This window comes from Gavia stellata, chromosome 5 (genome assembly GCF_030936135.1).
Source record: "Gavia stellata isolate bGavSte3 chromosome 5, bGavSte3.hap2, whole genome shotgun sequence".
Lineage (NCBI taxonomy): Eukaryota > Metazoa > Chordata > Aves > Gaviiformes > Gaviidae > Gavia > Gavia stellata.
Genome location: NC_082598.1, coordinates 27,143,888 through 27,169,151, shown reverse-complemented (window position 1 = coordinate 27,169,151; position 25,264 = coordinate 27,143,888). Strand labels below are relative to the sequence as shown.

The 25,264-nt window shown below is 43.7% G+C and overlaps 1 protein-coding gene across 1 annotated transcript in view; it reads right to left on the bottom strand.

Annotated features, from left to right (window-relative positions):
• The window catches only part of LIMCH1 (LIM and calponin homology domains 1), a 182,747-nt gene that overhangs the window by 18,110 nt on the left and 139,373 nt on the right, over window positions 1-25,264 (bottom strand). Inside the window, exons 17-25 of the mRNA XM_059818246.1 lie at window positions 22,904-23,030; window positions 19,942-20,096; window positions 19,343-19,745; window positions 15,320-15,541; window positions 5,389-5,482; window positions 2,843-3,015; window positions 2,066-2,171; window positions 744-818; window positions 5-33 (exon numbers count right to left, since the gene is read on the bottom strand). Of these exons, the coding sequence (XP_059674229.1) occupies window positions 5-33; window positions 744-818; window positions 2,066-2,171; window positions 2,843-3,015; window positions 5,389-5,482; window positions 15,320-15,541; window positions 19,343-19,745; window positions 19,942-20,096; window positions 22,904-23,030 (1,384 nt within the window). The remainder of the gene's footprint in view (window positions 1-4; window positions 34-743; window positions 819-2,065; window positions 2,172-2,842; window positions 3,016-5,388; window positions 5,483-15,319; window positions 15,542-19,342; window positions 19,746-19,941; window positions 20,097-22,903; window positions 23,031-25,264) is intronic.

The window sequence follows — 25,264 nt, the reverse complement described above, 5'->3', positions numbered from 1 at the left end:
TCACATTTGATTTGTCACCACTATCAGAATCAGCTATTAAAAAAAAAAAACAGAAAAAGGAAAGATTAAATATAACACAGCAAAATGTGCTTAGCCTGCAATTAAAGCTACATTGTATCTGTATAAAAAAGCTTCATGTTAGTTTCCTATTTGCTCCCGCAACCAAATGCAAGGACGCATCGCAAGCCAATAAACCAGAAAAACAGATTACACCCATCACCAACAAAACTACTTTTTACCTGGGTATAGAGGAGCACAACATTAACTAACATCAGGTTCTACTCTACCACTAGCTAATGCCATCTACTTCTGGCCACAGACGTTAGCAGTGTTCGGACATTGAGTGTTACCTACTTTGATCTACTTTTCCCTTCGTGATTCAGTGCAAGGAAGGAAAAAGCACAGCAAAGCTAAAAGGATGGGACTATACTATTCAAGAGCCACAGTTACGAAGAGAACCATTGCCATTTTCTATCCAAACGTCTTTGAAGATTAGGCTGATTTAAAGAAATTAAGGAAAAGGTATTTATAAGCAAGTGATTTCATTCCGAAACCAGAGCATCACAACAGTGTGCAACCCAACAGCTCTTTGTCAACTGTGCAGCAGGAATAGACACTTTCTACGAAAGCGAGAGGTAGAACAAGTCCCCGTGATCATCAGCTTTCATCCCAGCCCCATGTCCAAAGACATCTATGACTGGAGGCAGCAGAAGGGCTGAAGCTGGTCTTAGCGTCGCATTTACCTGACTGCGAGAAAAACTGTGAGCGCCGCCAGTTGTTGCGAACCCTAAGCGGAACCGCGGCCCCGCGGGGCGGCTCTGCAGGCAACGGCACGGAGACAAAACGAGAAACACAGCGTGGTCAAAAGGCGATGACGGACTCTCAGACCCGAGCCGCCTCGGCCACGAGAGGGATTTTGACTACAACCGCTTTGGCCCATCGCAGATAGTTTAGAACGAACCTGCAGATCACACGGACTGCCTGTATATAAACGCTACCGTTGTAACATGGCACCTAACCTTACATGAGAGCTCTAACAAACTAATGCTAGTCGAGGGCAGCCACCCCTTCAAGTCTTTGCATGGCGCTCGCATTCATTCCTATTGCAGACACACATTTTAAAGGATTACGTGATCCTTTCAGCGCTTTACGTGCTGTGAACACTAGAGAGCAGCCAAGTGTTTCAGCATCACTCAGAAAATAGGTGAGAGACCTAAAATCTGTTACTTGATGCTTGGATTGATTCGTGCCTAACATAAAATGATAATGTTCTCAAAGCCTGTTTGGAAAGCACCCCCCCACTTAAAACAAGTGAGACTTCTACTCCTTTTCAGACAATCCTGTTTTCCACAGTGGATCACCTTCAGTAGTTTCAATCTTGAAAACACTAGGATAATCAGTATATTGCCTATACATAAACTAACAACCTAGTAAGTTCTCAGGGGGAAGAAAACTTCAGATGATTTTTCTCTCTCTTTCACAATACCCACATATATATGCATCTCTAAAATCAATATAAAATCAAATTACTAAACATTATCAATCTCAAGCAAAACTTTGTCATGAAGGCAAAAAAAAAAAGTTCTACTTTGCAAGAACTCGTGATGGGCACAGGTCAAATTGAGGGATGTGGTCAGATACGTGTATTGTTCATCTATGGAAACGAGTTCCACATGAGCAGCTGAGGGCTGAATTTATCTCCAGACGTTTTTTTGTGAGATAAAACCAACTGCTAAGCCATTTTCATCTGTGAGCAGTGGTACCAATAAAATATAATACTCAATGACGTAATACAGCTTTTATTGCTAGGCCAGGTAAGTGCAAGATAGGGCTCCCCCTGCCCCACACCGTTGTGTCACAATTCTGCTGTTGTGTTTAAGGAGAACAGCCAGAAGAGTCCTTTGCATCACAGAAGCCACGCTACCATTATCAGTCAGATGCAACTATAAAGTCACCATTTTATCTCCAAAACCTCCCAGGTCATTGATTAGGCACTTCTCCCTGAACACCACACACACATATCCAGTTACTGTCTGGTTGAGTTCTCCAAACACTGTTTGCTCACCTTGTAGACCAGAATTCTGCAGAGTAACTTGGCTGGTCTCGGGTAGTTTCTTTAAAAATGGCAATACTACGCTCCCCTCTTGTTCCAGGGCTTTTGGTTTCATCACCTGTTCAGACATTTGGGAAGAGAAAACAACATTCAAAAATCAGCAGGTTCAACCAAAGGTTAACTTAAACCCTTTCTACTTATATTTTCTGAATCAATATTATCAAACATGAAGCCTCTGTCTCCAGAATTACCATATGGAGTTGCAGTACTGAAGTCCAGCAAAACACAGTAGCTGTTACTTATATTCACACTGCCCTGCACACCAAAGCCAATCCTAACCCAGGACCAACATCTAACTTACCTGACAGAGCGGTGTGGTCATGGCCATTTGTTACCTCTGCCACCACCTGCACTTCAAGAGGACTAAGAGGGTAAGCTCCACTGTCTACACCTTCTGGATACTCTACGCTCCCAACATGCAGTGGGACTGGGGTTTGCAGGTTTAGTTCTCATTTCTGCTCCAGCCAGTTTACAGGTTCAAATGCTACAAGCAGACACTGGGGAGCTCCTTTAGAGGTGTAGAGGGGAAACTCTTCGGTGACCATAGGATTTGGCACAGAAACCACCCTCCAGGGTCATTCCCTGGCAGACTGTTTTGAATGAACTCCTGATGCGACGTTATATAGAGAAAAATACCAACCAGCTAGCTGCACAATAAACATTTCCTTGTGAGATCTTTTGTCTTTTTTGTTTCGTTTTCCACTCCCTCTCTTTCTTGCCTGGACATACCTCCGGTGTAGCACGGAGCTCTGCTTCCTTCTGCTGCTTCATTTCAGGTTTCTTCACATCTTTCTCACTTGAAGCAGCTTCCTCTGAAGGGACAGGACTGGGAAGAAATTCTAATCTCTTCACAACAGGGCTGGCACAAGCTGCGGTTGACTTGAATTGCTTTTGATCTGAACCTAATCCACGTACAAGAAATAATGTTGCAAGGTTAAGACATTTTTTCAAATGAAGTGTAGACCTATTTCTCACAATCCAGTTTCTTACCGGATATATTGTGAGCCCATAAACTGGATGCTTTAAAAAAATAATCTTTGTTCTTCAAAACAGGCAAAATGTATCTCTCAGAGAAGACAAGGCTTTAAGGGTGAAATTCACCTGATAAAATGTAGATGCTTACAGTTGATCTGGGCACCATGGGACACCCTTCATGGTCAAGGAAGACAGAGAGGCACTTCTTGGGGAAGAGTCACCCAAACTATTTCAGACATTTCTCTTTGGCTGAGATGAGCTGTAACATGCCTACCTGTTAACAACATGCCTATTGAGTTATAGATCTCTTTATTGCCGATTCCTGAAGTTGTGTGATGAATCCTATCCTAAGATGCTACCCAGAGAAGTAGCTACACCACAATTAACATGGCCTCACTGTCAGCACTGGAGGGTATTCCAGCTTGGCTGTTTCCACGAAACCGTGTCAGTCAAGCATCAGAAAGCAAAGAAACTGTGCTAAGAGGAAGTTTTGGACTGGAATAACCCGGTTAGCATTCAGCTCTTCAAAAAATCCAACAAGTTTATGCTGGTTTATGGGAGAAGGAACCAAGAGCACACGGGCCTACGGCTGAGGACTGTGACAGCTACGCTACTGTCAGCTGGTACCACCACTGGAAGCAGAGCAGTTTCCAGCATCCCAGGCGGTGCACAAGCACCCAGAAATCTCTCTAACTACCTGAAGCAGAATCTCAGCTTCAGATCCTGTAGAGATGCACCCCACGGCTCCACTAAGAACCTGCACACAAGCAGAGGTAAGAGCTGCTCCTGCTGCCTGGCAGATGCACACCACTTTGGAGCAGTTCCCACACCATTAGTGGCATAGGGGTCACGGCATGGAAGTATCTGGCTTGTACTGAAGAGCAGAGGAGGTTGCTTATTCTACAAGAAGGTCACACAGTTTGGAACACATCTATCCCTCCAAAGCAGACATAATGAAAATCCACGTTACTTTACCATTTCAGCATTTGCAGCGTTATCTCAGTTTTCCTTGGCAGGCAATATTAAACTTTGCTATCAGTACTTAATATTTAGCATTTCTCACAGGTGTGGAGCCTGACACAAGGTGGCTTTGTGGTTTGTAGACAAGTGTCACCAGCTCATCACTGTTGACTCTTGAGAGGAGAATTTGGTTGGTTTGCCACAAGATTGCAGCTTCCACATTACCCGCCAGGTGCAATTCAAGATTGTTAACCTCTGTGCTTTGGCATCTACGAGCCAAAGTAATCAAGTCAGCTAATGAGCCCTTGCTAACAGCCCATGTGCTTTAGAGTCTTGCAGAACATCAAGAAAAGGCTGGATATGCTTCTAATCTTGGGGGAATGGTACCCCATTGACATTTGAGGGCAAAGTTCAATTGTTTAAGTCACATTTACCCTCAATGAATAGGAGCATTATGCTTATATACCAATTATAGCCAGAGATCTCATTTAAATACCTACTTCAAACAATAGTTTTTACTTACCCATACCAAGTTGAACTCTGATAGACCCATTTTAAAAAATGAACAACAAAAAAAGACCATGAACTCAGTATGATAGCAGGCAGTAGATAAAACGCCTACTCAAAGGTAATGTTTCAGAAACACCCTTTTCGAGGGAAATAGCTTCAAATTTTACCAGTAAATTCCTTTCCCCAGATCAGGAATCAAGCATAAAGGCTTTAAAGCAGAAAATCAGGAGTGTGCACAATACTGTCCATTTAAAGCCCCTACAAGGACTGAAGTGTCCCTTCTTATTCTCCTTCCCCATTTCTTAATGTCTTGTGGGGGAAAAAGTCGTCAAACAGAAGCTATTACTGATGGATAGTTTCTGCCCTGATCGCTTGCTGGTTACAGCACGCTATGGCACCAGCTTTTCACGCACACAGACGGCAAAGCAGACAACTCGCATCCCGAGCAACATGCAGTCAGGTGTGTCATTTCAACCACAGAAGCACAGAACAGCCCAGGTTGGAAGGGCCCTCGAAAGATTATCTGGTCCCACCTTCCGTGGGAAAGGGAGCCTAGAGGAGATTGTCTAGCACCCTGTACAGTCGCATCTTGAAAACCCGCAGCCATGGGGACTCTTCCATGTCCCTGGGGAGGCTGCTGCAGTGAATGATCATTCTTACTGTAAAAAAATTCTTTCTTATGTCGAGATTTGTGACATCTTCTGCATTTTCTAACAAACCCTCTTGGTGCCGCTGCAGGTGCACTTATTGGGCTCCTGCTGTAGGGTGGACCTACACCCCAGCCCCGTCGGTGGGCAAGGGCAGGGGCTGGGTCAGCAGCGGCGACCCACCTGGGGACGGGCACGCTGGGCTCGCAGGTCCCGCACTTCCAGGGCTGGCCTCGACCTGCTGGCTGGCGGCTGCGTCTGCTTCCACCGGGGAGGCCTGCAGAGAATAATACAGTAGAAACACAGTGGGTACAGTGGAAATAAAAGTATGCGTTAATTCCTCAAGGCACTACTTGCTGCTTCTTTGTAATGTGTTTGAACCAGGCTGGTTTAGAGCTCAGCAGGGAGCTGGGGAGTAGGTTTCGGAGCAGTATGTGCCGCTCGGGTGTTGAATCACTGGGCTTTAATCTCCTTTTCAAACCACTCGTCAGCAACCATCATGCAGTTGGTTTGGAATAGCTCCCACAAGCTTTTAAAATTGTAGGATATCTTGGATTGTGTTAGCTGGCGATAAGCATACATTTCACTCCTAGTTTCCTCTTCCAGAATAACACAAAAACGTATGCATTAGTGAGCACATAGCTCATACTAGGGTTTGAAAAGTGGCGAAGTAATTAAATACTTCCTTTATTTCACGGTTGTCTAAACAATCTGTTATCTGAAGGGAAGAGCCAGAGTCGGTATTAAAGGTAATGAAATACTTGAAACACCATTAAGGGAGGACTGAAAAATTATGGTGAGAGCATATTGAGCCAATAATCCAAATCCCTTTGAAAAGACAGCTTCCTGACCCAGGACAAGGCTGTTGCAGAGCTAAAACCACTCTGTCAAAACAAGGGTAGCACTTCAGCTGATCTATTTAGCAGCTTCCACCATACATCCGCTTTTCCAGTAGGCAAATCAAGAAAAATCTGCAGCAAACCCATCAGTTACTGCACAGTGCTTCTAATGCATAAAAGATCTAGAAAGTGGCACATTCAACAGAGGAAAATAAAAAAGCAGACTACTTTTAGAAATAAAAAGTAACGTATTTCAGAAATAGTTTATTGTAGACTCGCTTTCCTGTCCTCCCACCCCTCCATCTTCTAAACAGCTGCAAGGGAAGAAATCTGATGAAATTTCCTCTTTTCTGGGGGCAGGATTCAGACCTCCACCTTCTTCACGGATACTGTTCCCCACCGCCGCAGACCCACAGGAGCCTACGGCCCCTCATCTGTCCGTGCCCCCTGAAGAGCAGAGCTGGGCTCTCACAGCTTGGTCATCGGGGACGTCTGCCGGCCGTGCCAACAGGACACCAATGCCTGTGGACACACTTTGGCTCCAGTGCTCGGGAATCCCTGCTCAGGAATCTTCTCCTCTCTGGAGGGAGGCATGCTCCGGAAAGGGGCAGGGAGCGTGTCTGGGAAGATGCCCTGTGAGTCAATGGTGGGGACCGGTGTGGGGCCGTGGCCAGGAGCAGCGACCCAGGCAAGCCCAGCGGGCAGTGAGCAGTGCCGGGAACAACAGAAGGAGCCCCCGGCTGCCAAGGGCTGTGCCGCCACCTCGCAGCAGGACAGGCGCCAGATCACAGCCATGAGCCTCTCCAAGTGGCAGCGCATCTCCTCCGGCGCCTGCTGGGGCTGGCTACCTGCCATCCTCCTCACTGCCCGGCGCCTTCCACTGCACCCTCACCTCCACCCACCCGAATCCGCTGCCCCAGGCAAGGCATGGAGTCACATAGAATCATTTTGATTGGAACAGACCCTTAAGATCATAAAGTCCAACCATAAATCTGACACTGTCAATGCCACCACTAAACCATGTCCCTAAGCGCCACGTCTACGTGTCTTTTAAATACCTCCAGAGATGGTGACTTAACCATTTCCCCGGGCAACCTGTTCCAGTGCTTGATAACCCTTTCAGTGAAGAAATTTTTCCTAATATCCAATCTAAACCTCCCCTGGTGCAACTTGAGTCTGCTTCCTCTAGTCTACTTGGGAAAAGAGACCAACACCCACCTTGCTACAACCCCCTTTCAGGTAGCTGTAGAGAGTGATAAGGTCTCCCCTGAGTCTCCTCTTCTTCAGGCTAAACAACCCCAGCTCCCTCAGCCACTCCTCATAGGACTTGTTCTCTAGACCCTTCACAAGCTTCATTGCTCTTCTTTGGACACATCCCCCTCCTGCTTAAAAGCAGTTCTCAAACTGGACAAGGCAGAGTGTGAAACACACACTCCAAAAAGGCAGCATGGAAAGTTTGAGGACCTCCTCTCCACAATGTCCAGCTGTGACGTGCCTATACCAAGAGCAAACAAGGCACGGAGCTCCCCGCTACGTGTCACATGCTCCAAGGAGGGACGGTCACTGTGGATGAGGCACAGGCTGAAAAACAGGCCCAGAGAAATGCTCCAAAGACTGCAATTCCTGTGCCCCAGAGATTTGCCCCTTGCCATCCTGTTGCTCTTCTCTCCCATATACCCCACCTCTCCCTTCCCCAGCCCATCCTGATGCCAGCCTGTGTTTCAGTGAGAGCTTTCTCACTGAAAGCCCCAGCAGAACACTGCAACTAAAGCAAATGTCTCCTTCAGCCTCAGTTCTGGCTCCTGACACAACAGCAGCCAGGGCAGAAGCTACTGGAAACCCTTCCCAGCCTTGCTCAGTGCAGAAATAAGTATTTCTTTTCTCCGTGAGGACAGCCAGGCAGTGTAGCAGGCTGCCCAGACAGGCTGTGCCATCTCCGTCCTCGGAGGTTTTCAAGACTCGAATGACCAAGCCCTTAGCAACCCAGTCTGATCTCATGCCTGATCCTGCTTTGAGCAGAAGACTCAGTTGGAGACCTAAAACCTAAATTATTCTGTCATTCTACAACCTACAAACCTCCGTTAAACCTAAACAAATGGCTATTACTGAGAGCTCAGGGTTTGCCCTAAACAAGGTAGATTTTAACTGGAAAACCACGTCACCTACCCACTGCTCCAAAGCACAAGCCCCTTCAAAGAAATTGTTGCAAATTTCAATTATTAATGTTTCTATTGTTATTATTTTTGGTAAAGCAACGGAACTCACCCTGCACTCTCAAAAAGTAACTGTCCAAATAGAAAAATTTCCAAAAAAATAAAGAAATTCAGCTTTAGTTTTAACCTCAGAGGCTTTAAAGCAATAAACACTGATAAACAGGGGCTGATACTAAAAGTGTTAAACAGCGTTACATACACCCAGGGAAGTGAAGTGTCGATGGCAGCTGGAGCTGGGGCAAGAGCACCGCCACACTGGCCTCTTGGAGGGTTTAAAAAGCTCAGCAAATGCACAGACATGATGCACTTTTATTACCTCTGGGTCTAGAGTTAGTTCAGGAACCTAAACACGGTGCTGTGTCATGTAGCTATCCTGCACAAGTGCAATAACTAAATCTACCCATAGTCTATATCCAGGAGGTTGAACCAGGTATAGACATATATGTTATTTATAGAAATTCTTTCAAAGAGGAGTAAAAAAAAAGAAAGAGCTACTACTTGCTGCAGGAAAACTGAATTTTGCAATGGCATACCGCAGAAGTTTTGTTCCTGCTCACGAGACTTGACTCTTCTTCCTCCCTCTGCTGAGCAATTAAATGCTAGTCACATACAGCTAAAAATATAAAACTGATTAGTAAGTAATTTATAAAAAAATTAAGTCAACTTCACTGGGGAACTCTCTCATTCCCAGTATATCTAATTCTATTTATAATACTAATATCCACAGGTATATGATACATTTAAGAAAATCCTTGTACTGATACAGCCGATAAAATGTCTTTTCTACCACAGAGTATCATCATTCCCTTTTCATAAATATTTTGTAATCAAATGATGATGTTATCACTGAACATGAAAAAGGCATACAAGCATTTCATTGTACCTAAGAGGATCGTATTTTGACACGGACACTGAAAAACCAAACAACTTGGTGAGTGACGTTTCAGAGGTGTTTCAGAGGAGCCCTCACGCTTTGGGATGAAGGACCGGACCCATGCAGCCTCTCAGCACCACCCCGCTGCCGCCACACCTGTTTGTGTGGGCAGAGGCATCATTCTGCAGGACCACAGAGCCACTTCATACGCTGGCTCTGACGCAGGTGCCTGTGAGGGAAGGTCACACAAGACCTGATGGTCCACCACCACAGGCAATGAAGCCTTTAAGGGAAGTAGGAAAAACTTTGCTGCGTAGGGGCTGTAGTTATCTCTGCCTCAAGATCCAGGCTGGTGTGAAGACTCTGTCTCCTTAAATCCTGAAAACTGAAGAATGCTGTCTACTTGGATTTATGTTTTTGCTACCCCATGCATCTAGCTACCCAGGAGTTAAAGTGAACTTCCCCATTTAGGATTTAGAAGCCTTAGTCCATGATGGAAAGTTAAATATTGTGATTGCAGTTGCAGTTATGAGCACATCAGTAACAGACACCTCAGTTCGCTAACTAAGGTATCCATTTAACAATGACACAAGCAAGGCTGACTATACAGTGTTATCAAACACCTATTAGGCATGAAAATAAATTAGTTCAGTTTGTGGCAGACAGGATTTTTATCCCATAAACTAGGATATGAGTCCAAGTATTTCTTTAATTAAGATCATACAAGTCAGAAATCACCACATTGCCTATTGCTGTGGCAGAACCTTACATCCTTACAAAAATCCTAAAAATACAGTAACTAGGAACTCCTAAAACATGGAACATCACAACTGCTAAAAAAATTCAAACTCCAAAGGAAGTTACACTACAACTTTATTAACCCTTACTGTAAATTAAATAAAAACGTAGGTCAGTTAACACTCCTTGTACACAAAATCACGTGAAATATCGTTACTGTATTTTCTATGAAAGCATGACAAAACAAGCTGTCTGGAACCAGCGAGAATGCAAAGATTAGAACTACAGTTTAAATTCTGTAAAATCACTCAGGAACAAAACTGGTTGCAGTATCAATAGCCACATGTAAAAATTGCCTGACACATCTTTCAGACTTCTGTGATTGAAATTGTACACGTATCGTTGACTTTAAAATTTTCGTACAATGATTTCCTCATCAAAGCTAGCGTTTTCTGTTGTTGCGAGTGGTAACGGTGGCACGACCTTAGGCTGCCACAGCTAAGTGCCTTGCATGCTGTGCCAGCATAGTACTACAGCCAGAACAGTTCTCTGACACGTTAAGTAATCTGCCTCATCTGGCAGCTATATAATGCTATACTCAGGCCAGCTATTACAACCAAAGATCAGGGTGGATCAGTAATTGACAGAGAAGCCTTGAAAGTGTTGCAAGAAAGAGTCTTAAGTATCCCCGCTAGTCATTTTTCTAGAGTTAGTACTGCTCAACAGGAATGTAAAATAAGATCCTTCACTCACAGACACTCAAAAGCGCATGGGTGTCTGGAGGATGGGAGACATGGATGCTAGATTCGTAATGAAATCCCGAGCAGAGTTCCCTTCTACCTGCTTTGAAGCTTTGCTGCTCTCACTTCTCGTCCTAAACCTTTTTCCCGTCAGGTAGTCCAGCCCTCCATGCATCTTCCCATGTGTGGTTCAAGGCAAAGCTGTCAATCTGGAACAGACGTACTTACTCTGCAAGTGTTTCTTGTAATGAATCAAAGAACAAAGACTTGTCCTACCAGATATGTACAAATCAGGATTTCAACCCTGCTCTCCTGTAGCTTGGCCAACAATCCTTAACCACAAGAAAGCTTATACTTTAATCTCAGTTCAATCAGTGGATTTCTGAAGATGAAGGAGAGTGTTACTTGGATATAGAAAAAAAGTTTATTTTGTGCCAAGCACGCACTGAATAGAAATGGACAAGTTTAAGCTAGCTAGTGAAAAATTAAAAGAAAGCAAAAATCTCTCCCCACCATCACCACCTCGCCCTGATCTTTTTAAAGTTGCTGTCTATATATTTTTTTTGTTGATCAGAGCAAAGCTATAATTAGAGCTATAACAAGCCAGTAATTTCTGAACACTCATACAAAGATTGGTTAAAAAAAAGTGATGTTACTCACTGACAAATTAATCCCCTTACACTAAAATCTGCACAAATATTGTTTTAAAACAAAACATTTACTTTGCCAACTTCTGATTCAAAGAGCTAGAGGATACAACTTCTCAGCATTTGTAATGTGCATTGCTGTTCTGTATAATGGAAAGAAAACATGACCTAACGGCTGACAGGTAGGACTGGGGTGAGGAGATGATTCTCACGTTATTGCTGGCATTGCCACTGGCTGATCAGTCAGTCTTTGGGTCTTTGCCCCAGTTCTTCCAGCTGCAATAAGAGAGGTGTGCTTCACCTACCACCTCTCTTAGCAGCACATCGCTCCACAAACACCAGTGGGATATTTTCATCCCGCTTACAGGCCACATTTATCCTTTCTAGCCTTAAATCATAGGCAAAATTTCATAAGCTACTTTGAGTAAAGGTAAGTCTCTTGTAAAATCCGCCCCCAAAATCTAAGTACTCTACCGATATACTACAAACACAAGTATAGTTTCTTGATAATATTTTTCTTTACTATCCCTCCCACCTGCTGCAGCTTTTTGCATCTCATTTCACCATAGTAGATTTAGGCAGGAGTTACAGATGTTTCCCAGTCAGTCTCTGATTGCCAATCTTTATTTGATTCACATATAGAAGGGGTTCTTCTCTGTCAAAATGACAACCGACACTGAGGTCTCGCCCATACGAAATGATCCCTGCACTTCTCTAGCTCCCCAAAAACCTCAATCATGTTAGCGTTTTAAGTGGTGCAACTTGACTAAACCATTTTCCAAACTTCAGGCCAAAAGAGCTGTTGAAGTACAGCTGCACAGCATCTTCCTGTATTGCAGACAACGCCTGAGGCCAGCCGGACAGATTTAGAGCTGGGCTACAGAGCTTCAAAGGGAAGCCTGCCAGGCAGAGAGAAGACAGGACTAGTCCATTTGACAACTGAGCTGAAACAGCAGGGGAGCAGCCCAAAGAGGGATGGAGGAGGAGGAAGGGGTACGCGAAGAACAGGAAGAGAATCAGAAGGGGAGGACAGGAGGGCCAAAGGTAACGTATATATGAAAAGGAATATACACTTCACAAAAGAGACTCAGGGCAGAAAATGAATGAATAAAATACAAAACCAAAACAAATCTCAGAGCAACTAGAGGGGAAAAAACCCCTAGGAACAGCATCTCTTAACAGGCAGAGGAACGAGTGCCTCTGAATCTTATTCAAAGCCTGGAAAGGACACAGCTAACAAGAACTGTATCAATAAAGGAACGTCTACAAATAAAGGCAGTGAAAGTAAGTTTAGAAAAGGCTTTGAAAACATGCTCAATTTGTGAAAGTTTTGTCAAGGCAAAAGAAATGCAGTAATTTCTTCTGCTCCAGACAGCTCTGCTCCTTCATCTCAACTGCTTTGCTATCCCTGTTTCTGTTGTCTTCTCTTCTCCTATAAAGTCAGTAGGGTTAAGCATCAGACAAAAACTATAGCCCGGGTTTATCCTTGTGACAGGTGATAAGGCAGCAGCTTCAGAAGGCTTTCTTACTTCTAAGAGTGTGTAGCTTGGAAGCCCCATCCTGCTGGGGCAAAAGGCAAACCCCTTCTTCCCCTCTGGAAGGCTCACAGAGACAGCTAGAGTTATTCAGCATCCTACCCAGCAAGAGGCCACATTTTATGAGGAGTGAGACAAGCCCAGGAGGCTCTTTTCTTTCCTAATTTGGATTCCTAACCTTCCTAGGAGAGGTTATACCTTCAGAGAGGAGTTTAGCATATTCAGACTCTGCAGATGCAGGCTAATATCGTTGTGTTAGTTGTCCAGAAACAGTAAAAATTGTTGTCCAGAAAGTAAAATAGGTACAGAGAGAAGGCTGAGTGAAATGAGTCCAGCGTAGCTGCCCGATTCTTGCAGATACGGCCGCAGACTGATCGCATCCATATCGAGCTGCCTATAGCAGTGCTGGTTTGTGCCCCAGCACACACAGTGAAGAAGCCAAGCATCAGTACCACACCCCATCTCTGTAACCTGGCATCTAAGCCCTTCCCATCTATGAATCAGGGCACTCCTGTACATTCAACAGTTAAATTACTGCCCATGCCTTACTCTAAGGCATGGCAACCCGGAAAATTAAAACGAAGCAGCTGGGTAAAGAGAAGCAAATATCTAGAAGGAACAGAACCTGTAATCTTAGGCTGGCAAATTCCCTTCTCGCCACAGGCAGGTCTCCTTCTCTTTCCCTCCATCATGCTCAGTGCATTCCACTTGTTTCCCCACGTAAGATCCCCCTCAAAGCAGCCTCCTCTCCTTGCTCTGCCCTTGACAAGCTTAGCACACATACCTTTGCTTGAAGCTGAAGCGCCAGGAGTAATTATAATGATTTACATTACCCAGTCACATTATTGATGAAATTATGAAGCTAGCGATATAAAATCCTTAGTTAGAGCAGGGAAACTCTATCAATAGCACCATTTGGGTGCACACTCATTCTCTCTAGAAGGCTTCAGCTTACAAACCAGGAGGTATTCTGGAAATGTCAGAGTCACAAGGAATCTGAGAATTCAAACTCTTCTGCCTCCTTTGCCAATATCACCATGAGGGCTAAGATACTGGAAGCAGAAACTGGACACAGAAAAATCTGTGTTCAGCTGGCCATATCATCTTCAAAGCTACGGAAAGGGAAGGATGAGAGGGCATCAAACAGCTACAAACACACCCAAGCCCTAACAGTGGTTTGTGTTGCTGAATTTCCTCTCAACTCTTTTACAGCTCTACTGGTCTGGAAATCCTAAAAAAGGAGACAGTAACACTTTCATTCAGCTACTTTTCTGATTGCCATTGTGCTTCTAATATACAGCAAGTGGAGGTTCTTCTCTGTCGTCCAAACATTCCCATTACCAGCTCTCCCGTGTCAGAAGCAATGCTTACCTGGCTTTTCCCTTACAGCCAATTCATTCTGACAGAAGCAGCCTCTGCTCTGCCATCCCTGCCCGCCTTCCTGCAAATCACTCACTTTTGACTCTACACCAGCTCCCCCTGACGGGATCAAGTCCATGCTCACAGCACATCCCAGCTCCCATGCTGACTGCAGGCTCCATGGCTTGGTTAGCCATGACCAGAGACTAGCATGAAGCAGGGGAGTAAGATAAGACACAAGCCCTTTGGCATGAATGAACCATCACTCCCTGGGACAGATCCCTGCCCGCTCCCTGTTATCCATCTGGCCTATGCTTGGATGAAATCTGAGATGAAAGCAAAAAATTGTCATACTCCAACTCTCACCACATCTCCGATTCTCTTTGTTGTTACACAGAAAAGAAAGACAAGAATTCCCTCTCCTGCCACTTGTCTACAACAATTTTACATGCTTTATTTGCAGTCCGGTCCTTATTTCTTGTTTTGTTTTTACCATCTACTTTTATTACAGTTTTGTAGCATCTAGATTCCCGCTGTGATATGCTCTAGTTCTATTCCTGCCTTTTTCTCTGGGGAAGAGGGGGAGAGAAAGATGAAAAGGTAAAATTAATTTGTTTCTTTGATAAGGCAATTAAGAAGCACATTGGCTCCTCTGAGCATTTCTATAGCTTATCCCCATTTCTAATATTTCTGAGAGGGGAATGAAAGCTGAATGCTCAAAACTGCCAGCACATCCACATCCTCTTCTTTGAAAATTGAAAACTGAGACTAATTATAATGGCTCGCACAGTCCAATTATGCTGCTGATCTAATCAGCTAACATCAGGAGAAGCGCTGAATAAATCTGCACAATAGCTGGGACACAGAGTCGATTTCTCCCCGGCCCAGCACATTTAAAGCATGCTTATCAGCTGCATGACAGCTGAAAAAAAAGAGACGCTGGCTGCAAAAAGTTTTTTGAGTCTTCCCCTCCCATTTGTCTACCCACATCCCAGAGAAAGAAGCCTTTAATTTAGAAAGCATTTTGGTTTTTTTTTTCCTGGTCCGGGCACGCCCTCTTGAAATAAAGCAAACATAATCACTTGGGTTTCATTAGTTAGCGATTAAATACGTTATGAGACAGAAAACTGGCAGAGAAAGTAAGGCTGGTTTGTTCGTGTTGGTCTTACTGTTGGCTCTTCGCGTACACTGTGAGTGGCAGGCCTCTGTAAACTGAGTTCAACACTTGTGGGGTCCTTCTTCAACTCTAGCAGGGGCCTGTCCCCTCTGGCTACTCCGTCAAATTTTAGAGGTCTGCTTGGCGAAGGAGTAAGTATTACTGTTGTACACTCTTTATCCTTCTCTTCCATGCTGTTGAAATTTTCTCCATTCATGCTGACTTTTCCATCTACCTGCAGAATACAGTTAAATGAATATGCTGAGGCAATTAGCATTCAAAGGAATTTAGGAAATTAGGACTTCAACATGATATTACAGTTGTTAACACAGTCTGTGCCATCAGTGAAGGACAGAGCCAAGCACACATTTCATTCAACGGACCAAGATAGAAGAAAACACTATTCCAGGGCGGTCATAAACAAAATATAGACAGAAGGTTATCATTTTTCTGGATTCCCTGGTTTCCCACATTTCATCCTCCTAGTAACATTCAGACACCCTTTGTGTGCATCACAGATCAATGGACTTCAAAAGAACCACAAAGATTTATGTTAAATTTAGGCCAAAACTGCTGGGTTTTGCATTGGCTCATGCAACAGGCAAGCAGGTTCTCCAGGACTAATTATGCTATTGAACTGCTATGTACCCTGACGACCTCAGCACAGTATTCGTAGACCGTGCTTTCTGAAGCACTGTCACGTGAACTTTGAAGGGTCAGGAGCAGCAGAGTTCATCCACTTGTTTCTTTACTGTTCATAACAGGGAAGCAAGGAACCAACAAATAAAACTGGGCGTTCCACCTTCTCCATGAGGCGATAAAATAAATAGCTGCTTCCCCAGAAAATTATTTTATGCAGTCTCCATGAAAAGGAGAGGGTAGAAACAGTTTAACTACTTTGTTCTCAGGGTCAAGCTAGCTCCTTGGTGGGCATATATTCCCGCCAAGGTACCCTTAAGCAAGGAAGAAAATACAAAATAAGCTCTAGCTTCTTCCTCTGCACTGATACAGCTTCCTCTTGGGACTTCAATACTTCGTAATTATGTTCTGAATGGAGGTGGCATGTAAAGACTTCCTTCAATTTGCAGGGCTATTTGTAGAAGCCATGGTATACATGAAAAAAGTCTTGTTACAAAGAACTCACAAGCCATTCACAACAAGAGGGCCCAGCTGGAGAGAGACCAGGAGGGGACCAGGTATCAGTAACACCATATTGCTCCTGCCTAGCTACAGCACAGATGTTTATAGGCTTGTCAGGGTGAGTTTTAATAGATTTGAAGGAGGGCTTTGCTATTCTGTGCACAGAGATCCCTCCTTGCAAAACGGTCATCACGGGAGACAACGCAAAGGTGAGGGAGTAAATATGGACAGACTCTTCTCTGCTAATCATTGGACTTTGGGGGAATAATAGCACAGATCAGTGATTTCTTAGAGACGCTCTCTGGGATATATATGGTGATTAGTCATTTCAGGTGTCTCCACAGGTACTGCATAAACAAAAAACACATGTAAAAACAAGCTCAGAGGTAAGCCATTCCGTGGGAAGTTTTTGCTTATTTCGCTGCTACTGAAAACTGATATAATAAGTGTCAAAACTGCTTTATTAAACTGAAACAAAAGTTCTTCCCATCTCATCCTCCCTGCCCTGCTCCTTATTTCACCAATTACTTATCTTCAGTACTTCACTTCTTGAGTAAACAGCTTGGATACCTCAAGAGCAGCACTCCAACTCAGTATATGCCATCAGTGCTAAGCTGAGGGCAAACTCCTCCCGTTGACTTCTTGTATACGTGCATCCAGAGGTCTGTTCTCTCTCTGAAGGTGATTAACTAAGGGGCCATCTCTGAGGCGCTGGGCATCCTCAGCTCTGACAGACGTGCGGGGAGGTGACGGCAGTTAGCACCTCGCGCAATCAGCTCCCAGGCAGAGGAGAAAGAGCCTGGCTCCGCAAGCTGTTGCACCCCTTCTGACTGCTTTTCAGACGAAAAGGTTCCCTCCCTTTCCTCACTGCCATCATCCACTGAACACAGTACTACCCTTCAGGTTTATTTCCAAATGCAAGCGTGAGCAGACACTGAGCCCCAAGTCTTCTGGGGCTGGGCTGGATTATCTACTAAGAGAGGCAGGTCATGAAAGATCTCAGAAATAAAAAAGCCAGGAAAACACTGGCAGGCTGCACCATCCATTTTAGTGTCTCTGTTTAGACTAAGACATTTCTCTATTTACATTAGGGAGGAAAACCGAATGTTTGAATGATCAGGACAGATGCCCTGGCTGCAGAGTTAAACAAACATACTCCTTTCCTTCTGATCTGGAGTGAGTCAACACATTGTCACCGGAGCCGAGAATCATCGACAGACTGGTGTTTCATGGGAAAATAATGCTGCAGCTACATGTGCTAGGGAATGATTCCTACTGAGACAAATCACATTCTTCCACATCAAGCAAAGACGATCTAGACAGACTTTTTGTGGTGGTCGGTGGGGGGTAGAAACATCTGTGGGTTAGTTTCTCCCCACATACGTGAACTATATAAGCATTAACATGAAGGTGATACACACATACATCTTGGTCCTCTGAGGAAAAAATGGCATGGATCAGAAAAAAACCAAAGATCCGTGATTCACTGATGTCTAAAATGTAAACTGTAGGGGAATACCAACTGAGGTATATGAGAAATAGGAATTACCAGCTTCACATTTCAACTAGGAAACATGGTGGGGGGGTTTCCACAAGACCTGGGACAGATTTCAAGAAATTACAGACATCACAACATGCTTTTTCACTAGCTATACAAAGCTGACTTATTTTTTAAAAAATAACCAACCTGAATATACATGGTAGCAATGCTACTGGGACATCAGCAGGGCTGCAGGGACCCTTGCGTGCCACTAGCAAAGTATTATATAGCAATGGCAGACATGAGGGGACCCAAACCCTATAGGCTGGGGGCACCCATGCCAGTAGGCTTTACGCTGCTTACAACAAGGCTACAATGAGACTTAGGGAAGCTCCAGTTTTGGTACAGGCACTGTGAGAAGCAGATTTCTTCAAACTTGACTTATTCTGGCCTGTTCTCTCTAACACATCCCAGTTCTTTGCTTTCTCCATCATTGGTTCAGTATCTTACTCCTGTTCTGCACACCCACACAGCCCAAAGATATACTCCTCAGGTTTCATATCCCAGTTTCATCTCTTCTCCTATCCCCTTCCCCCCCAAATCTCATAGCTGGCTCCTTATTTCAGGCAGCCCTGCTTTCATTGAAGATCTCTTACTTCTTTTATTCCCATAATCTCTGCGCAGTCCTTGCAACCCAATGCAGTCGCCCCCCTCTCTCACCAGCAATCCCCAGTACCACCGCTGCCCCAGTACCAATCTGTTTCCCTAAATCTGCAGGGACAGCCGATATCCCCTCTTTATGCCAGTGAAGCAGCTTTCCCCATTCATCCCTGGTGAGAAGCATGTTTAGGACAGAGAGTATCTTTGGGCAAGCTGGCTCTTGACTCTGAAGGAGTAGGGACTCTCCACACTGAATACATGCACACTGCAGGGTTTCAAAGGCTTATGACTTGGCTGAATGGGACAGACTTATTTGGGTATGGCAAAAATCAGACCCCTGACACAAAAGCCAGTTCAGGTCTTTCTCCAAAAGCCAGGGCCTCCATGCTCCCTGCCCCTTCCCTTTGTTTAAAAACAAAAAACCATGACAACGTACTCTTTCCTAACCTCTTTCTCAGAAAATGCCTTGCTTTTTTCTTAGAGGCCCCCCTGTCCCTGTCTTTCCCCAAACAAATTTAGCCTGAGGAAAAATGACCAGCACAAATATTCCAGTCTGAACAGGTCAAGTTTCTAAGAAGGTTGGTAACCAAGAAGAGACTACTAGACTGGGCAGCACAGAGCACAAAGTTGAGTTTTATAACATCAGAATGCTGCCACCGTTTTCTACATAATTGCATTAAACATTTATATGTTCAGATGATTTAGTCAGGATCTTTTTGCCTCCTGATTGACTTTGGGGAGTGCAACGTATCCTACCTTAAAGTTCTTCAAAACTTCCTGTGTATTTTTGGGTTGTGAGTAAGGCTTGGGTGTCAGCATAGGCACAGCCTTGGAGACAACGCTTTTGCTGGGAGATGTGCGGCCCGTCGAACCGCTGGGCTCTAGTTCAGCGGTGGGAACAATAGTTGCTTCAATGGTGGCAGTGAATTTTGGAGCAGGGAGCGACTGTTGCCTTAAATATCTCAGAGGATTTGGGTCTTTCAGTGGGGAATTTGGCTCCACTGAATGGCTCCTTTCCAGAATTTTTGGCATCTGCAAACGCTCAAGGACAGCTTCACTGATAGTGAATCTTTCGATGTACTGCTGGAGGATGCTCTCAGCCTCCTCCTGTGACTTTGCATTCTTGTATGCTTCATGAAGCTCACGCTCTCTTCTCTCTCTGCAAGGGAGACAACACAAGAGAGACCACTGCATTAAAATTAGTGCTGGAAATCACTCCTATTCCCTCTGCTCCAACAACATCCTTCCCTTTCCCTCACCCCAGGCCTGCAGGCACGGCTGCCCACAGTTACCTATCACCTATGGAGCACACAGCATTTTCAGACATGCCACTGCACTTCAGTAAAACCACGTACTTCTCTTCCACAATTTCTCGGTAGGTTTTGATGCTTTTTCTGCGCTCATTTGTTCCGTCTCCAGACAATAACCTTTCCATTTTCTTTCTCTCAGCTTCTTTTTTTATTAAATCCTGTGAAGCGCTCCTTCGACGACTCTTCCACCGAGCCAGGTCCTGCGAGAGAAGGAAGGCACCTGAATGCAGAGTTGCAAATAGCTAAAAACTGGCCACAGAAACCAATGAACCCAGCCAGCTGCTTTGCAATGCTTGTTCCTGGCTGTGGACCAGGCTCCCATCACCTGCAGGCAGCGATGTCTATTTTAAAGAGAAAAGGAGATTATACCATAAAATGAAGATGTTGCCCGAGTGATTCTTCTCCTAACAGCAGGATCCAGTAAGGATTTCATAGCTCCACTGGTATATTTTCTTTTTGGCTTTGTAGTGTCGCAGAAGCATGCTAGGTAATAACACCAGGAACTTTGGCCTAAAAGGACCAGTCAGGGCACCCATTTTCACTTGTGCCAACATTAGGGACAAAACCTGATTCCCCAGGAAGATGAAGTAGAAAAACTGTTTTGTAAAGAATTTTAATAATCAGATGTGTGGGAGACAGGAGTGCATTGGAGGAAGGGACGTCATTTCACCATGAACTACAGCCACACTGATAGTCTGTCTTGGAGAGCTGATAGTCCCATACGTTGTCCATGCTATCAGTTGACTACATGCAAGCATGGTTGACCCATGCTTTTTTTTTTTTTTGATAGAAAAATCCAGTGCAGCATCCAAACTTAAATTCTTCCTCATGGGCACCCTCCAATATTTTGGACCCAGATCTAGGCAACACAGGTTAGGGACTAAAGTGGCTCACACCTGGTTGGTGTGAGACATGACAGAGCAAAAAGCTTATGGTTTGTGTCTAGCTATATAGATACGTCCTTGTTGAAGTAATGATCTTACTCTTTTTGGAATCTGCTTGCCTGCCCAAAATTGTCCAGAAGATCCACTGATTCTGGTTCTTTACCATTCTTGCAAAACCAGCCTGACACTAGAAAGTCACAGGAGATACCTGTTATGGGCATCTATGTCTTGCATCCTGCTTGGGTTATGAATTCACAAGTTCTGGAGGGTACAGAGACAAGATCTTTTTCACAGCAAAAGTATTACAGTAAAGAAGTTTCCTAAGCGGTAAAATTTCTTTGTAACCAACTAGTAAAGGAAAAAAATTTTGCCTGTAAAAAATAACCTCTGCATAACTTCTGCAAAGAAAAAAAACTTCCTAGGAAACTGTAGGGGCACATTTGTTATTAACTTTACAACATCAGGAGATTAGTATACACATTATATTTCATACACTCTAACAAATTCTGGTTTTAATAAAAACCAGAGATTCTGTACACAATTCAAAGGCTATTTAATTAATTACATGGTTTTCCAAATATTTTAATTGCATTTTTACTGGTAAACAGCAGAAGGTATTGCAAGCATAACTTTTTTTTTATTAAACCCAGGAACAAACCTTGTCACTTTTAATTTAGATTAAAACCACAAATTACTGACGTTACACTCAAGGGAATGCTCACTAAAGTATTTCTTCACATGACCTACGTATATCAGTCTATAATCCCCTTCTTGAAACATAGGCTTTTCATTTTCCTCAGTTACTAATTATTCTTACTGAAGTACCAAAGCATTTCTTTATTCAGCTACTCCCACTATTGCCTATTGTTTGGAAACTAGTTTTTCATTAGCAAATTTCATAACATAAGCACTCCTCTTTTTGTAGTTAAAAAACAGACAAGTTTATCTTTTCCAGCTCTGATGCTTTAGAATAACATTAATAAAAAAAGCGCCATGAAACTGTTAATTGTTGGCAAATTTACAGCATGGGCATATAAAAAATATCCGACCACGAATGCCGTGTCGTCTCCATAAAGCCCTTTGAATACCAAGGACATTCCAGTAAAGGCATTTTTAGTGGCTCTTCAGAACTTTTAGTTCAGTGTAGAAGGCGCTGAGATCCTGGAAAACTTACACATTTTAACTCAGAGGGTTTTCCATTCTACAGCAAAGAGTTCTCAAACCTCTTGAATGCCTTTGGACTCATTCTTATCTCTGCTGGGAAATTACGGCTTCCCACACATACAGACCTCTCAGCTGAAATCCTGCATTGTTCTACTACGAAAAGTTATTTCTTAGTTGTATATACTGTTCTTTTGACTTTTCCTTGAATTTTCTACCAAAAACCTCTCTGAGATGTTTCACAGTAGCTGGCCTTAAAATGGGAAATTACTGTACTAGCTGCTTGAAGAGATGTGTGTTTTGTGGGTGGTTGTTTTTTTTTTTTTTAATTAGAAAAATATGCCCCAAATTCCTTATTTAAAATCAGTCTTTAGGAATGAACAGGATTGATACCAAAACTCCTGATACTAACTTACCTGCAAATCATGCTTTTCTGTCCTTACTAATTTGCTGAAGATAAGGTCAAATGCCAGGACAGCTTAAAAAAAACATTGAGGAAAGAGGGCTTGGAAAGGACTTGTAACCCAAGCAAGGTGTAGCTAACTTGAAGGGCAATTTGTTTGTTTGAACAAGATGCAAAATGTTAGCATTTTCTGTATCTATGCAAGTTTATTAAAGCCAAGTCCAACCTATTTATTCGCTGTCCTGCTTAGTCTTGTATTTTGTCACTGTGGACATTTACTAATTATAAAAGTTAGAGAAATCAGCAGTTAGAAGCTGTTCTGCTTCCATTTTTACCTAATCACAGTTTAATCACAGGAAGAGGCACCAGAAGACCTTGTATTCTGTAATTCACATCAAATTATGAACTTCTATGTTTTTAGCAGCAATCCATTTTTTGGGGGGGGGGGGGGGGGAGGGCGGGGAAGGGATAAAAAGCTCCTGTAGATTTAGCAAGTTACACTTTTTTGCCTAGCTAGCTGGCCTCAATGCCAGCACTGCAGACAATGTTGCATACTCACATCTTGCCATCTGGTCTCATCCTCTTTCAGCTGGTTGTGTACGTTCTGCAGTTTCTCATGGCGAGCTTTGCTATGAGGCTGAGTCACAGCTTCTTCTTCGCATCTCATGTCAAACATGCTCATACTCCTAAGCAAGAGGGAAATAAGAAGTGCAGCGTTGTTTAGAGGCTTATATTCCTTCAGCTTGTTACAGCTAAAGCCACGTGAGGGTGCTACAGCAGAATCAGACAGCTGCACTGTTACGAAGCTCCCAAAAGCAGTAGTCCCCTAGAAGGACCAGTTAGCATCCCTACAGCTCCCACGTAGTACTTCAGGCATTATACTCCTCAACTTTCTCTTGTTTTTGTTAGTTGACTGCAACTTTGCCTCTCACTAAGAAGCTTTACTAACATTACACCTCCATCAACAGCTCTGATTAAAATCGTTCTATTCAGAGCAGAGTTCAGAACACTTTACTTTCTGAAAATTTGTTTCCCAGTGAGTTTTAAAGACCCCTCCAATTAACACCATAGACAGAAGTTTCCATTTCAGCGTAAAACAAGAGAGGCTTGAGAAGTATATTAGGGGCAGCATGGCTGGCTGAATGCTGTTGCTACAAAACCAGGGAGAGCCTGCCCAGAGAAGTACACGCAGCGCAAACAGGACGGTACTTCCTCCGCTCCCCTCCCCGCCTCGCCTCGAAGAAACTCAATGCTATCAGCACCAACTTATTAATACAGCTAACCTAACAAGGACAAGCTGACGTTCAGGACAAAACAGTTTCTTTCTACACATTCTATTTCTGTCCCTGACCTTTGCAGAGTTAAAGGACAAAAAGTTCATGGTTTGATATTACACATACATTCATATTATATAAAGACCTTCACACGAAGATAACGTACTTACTACTCCCCCCCTACTACCTATTATTAGTAAAAATTGACCTCAGTTGTGCCATTAAAAGCAAAAAGCAGGAAAAAAAAAAAAAAGCCATGCAGTTCCACATGAAGTGATTTCACAGCAGTCTTCAAACGATCGTCTGTAGCTTTAGGTGAGCCAGAGAGCCAACTAGCAGGAGAAGCACCCAATGAAGATAAAATTGTAGGTGACTGTGTCCACAGTAATCAAAGTGAAGAGACACAGAAAGCTGTGCGTTTATATATTTAGCCAACATTTGTATTCAGGCAAGCAAAGATGTGAATGAACGACTCTCAGTGGAAAACTGAAAGGTCTGGACAGTGGATGGAAAAGGACATGCACAGATCCCACCCTGTTAGTAGGTATTTACTCAGAAATGAAGGACAGAACACACATCCTATCGCCTTTAAGCATGAACAGTGAGGTTAGCATATTACTGTGCTTCACCCCTTACACAGAGTGCTGAGGAGTACACTAATTTGGATTTCTCTGTGGGTAGTTTAAGGGTTGCATTGCTCAGGATTGGATTGGAGCACTCCTAAATAACAGAACCTAAAGAGATGGCAAGTTTTGTTGTTTTTAAAACTGAAGGCATATCACCTACCAAGGAACATTTAAACATCAGTCATATTTTGAAGACTGGTGAGGTAGGTTGGGAGATTCATAACTTGTAACAAAGCCACCCTGGAAGGGTTGATTCCAATTTAAGAGCTTTTGAAACTCACACTAGGAAAAGCCTTTAGTGTTAAGTATTTGCCACCTTGTGGCCTACTGGCTCCTTTCTTGCACCGTTCCCTCGTTATCAGAGAATTTTTCATTCACACACAGTAGAAGAAAACAGAAGACCTGAAATGGTGGTAGCTGGTTCTAGTAGAGCGCACGAGTACTCACCCTCTGCCATTTGGGATAGGGAAAATAAAAATACTTTCTACCAAGAGTCCCCTGATGTCCTAATGAAAGGCTAGTATTTATTCCCTGCATTCACTTGGGTCTCTCAGGGTGCACACAGACAGCAAACCCAAAGGTTTTATGGCTATTAACAATGCAATAAAAACGTACTCTGGAAAGGGCTTCAGCCTAGGCCAGGAATCAAACTACACGCTACGACCCCACGTGCACCTTCTACTCTAGTTACCACCTCCTGCTGCTGGGCCTTCATTGCCATGGATAAGCAACGAGGTAGGTTCAAACATCAACTCTGCAGCAACATGTTATTGCGCAAATGTATCTTCCCAGGAGAGCAATCTGAAGGAGTCACATCTCAAAGCACTGTGCTCTGCTCTGACCACCATGTAGTAACCATTAAGGAGAACCACCTACTTTCCTGAATACATGGACAAGGCCAACTGAAAGGTCTACAGCGACTTCTCTGCCTGTCAAGTTCATCCTTAGGAAAGAATCAAAGAGGCCAAAACTCTGAGCTTCTGCCAAAAGACACTTTCACTTTAAGTCCCACATAATTTC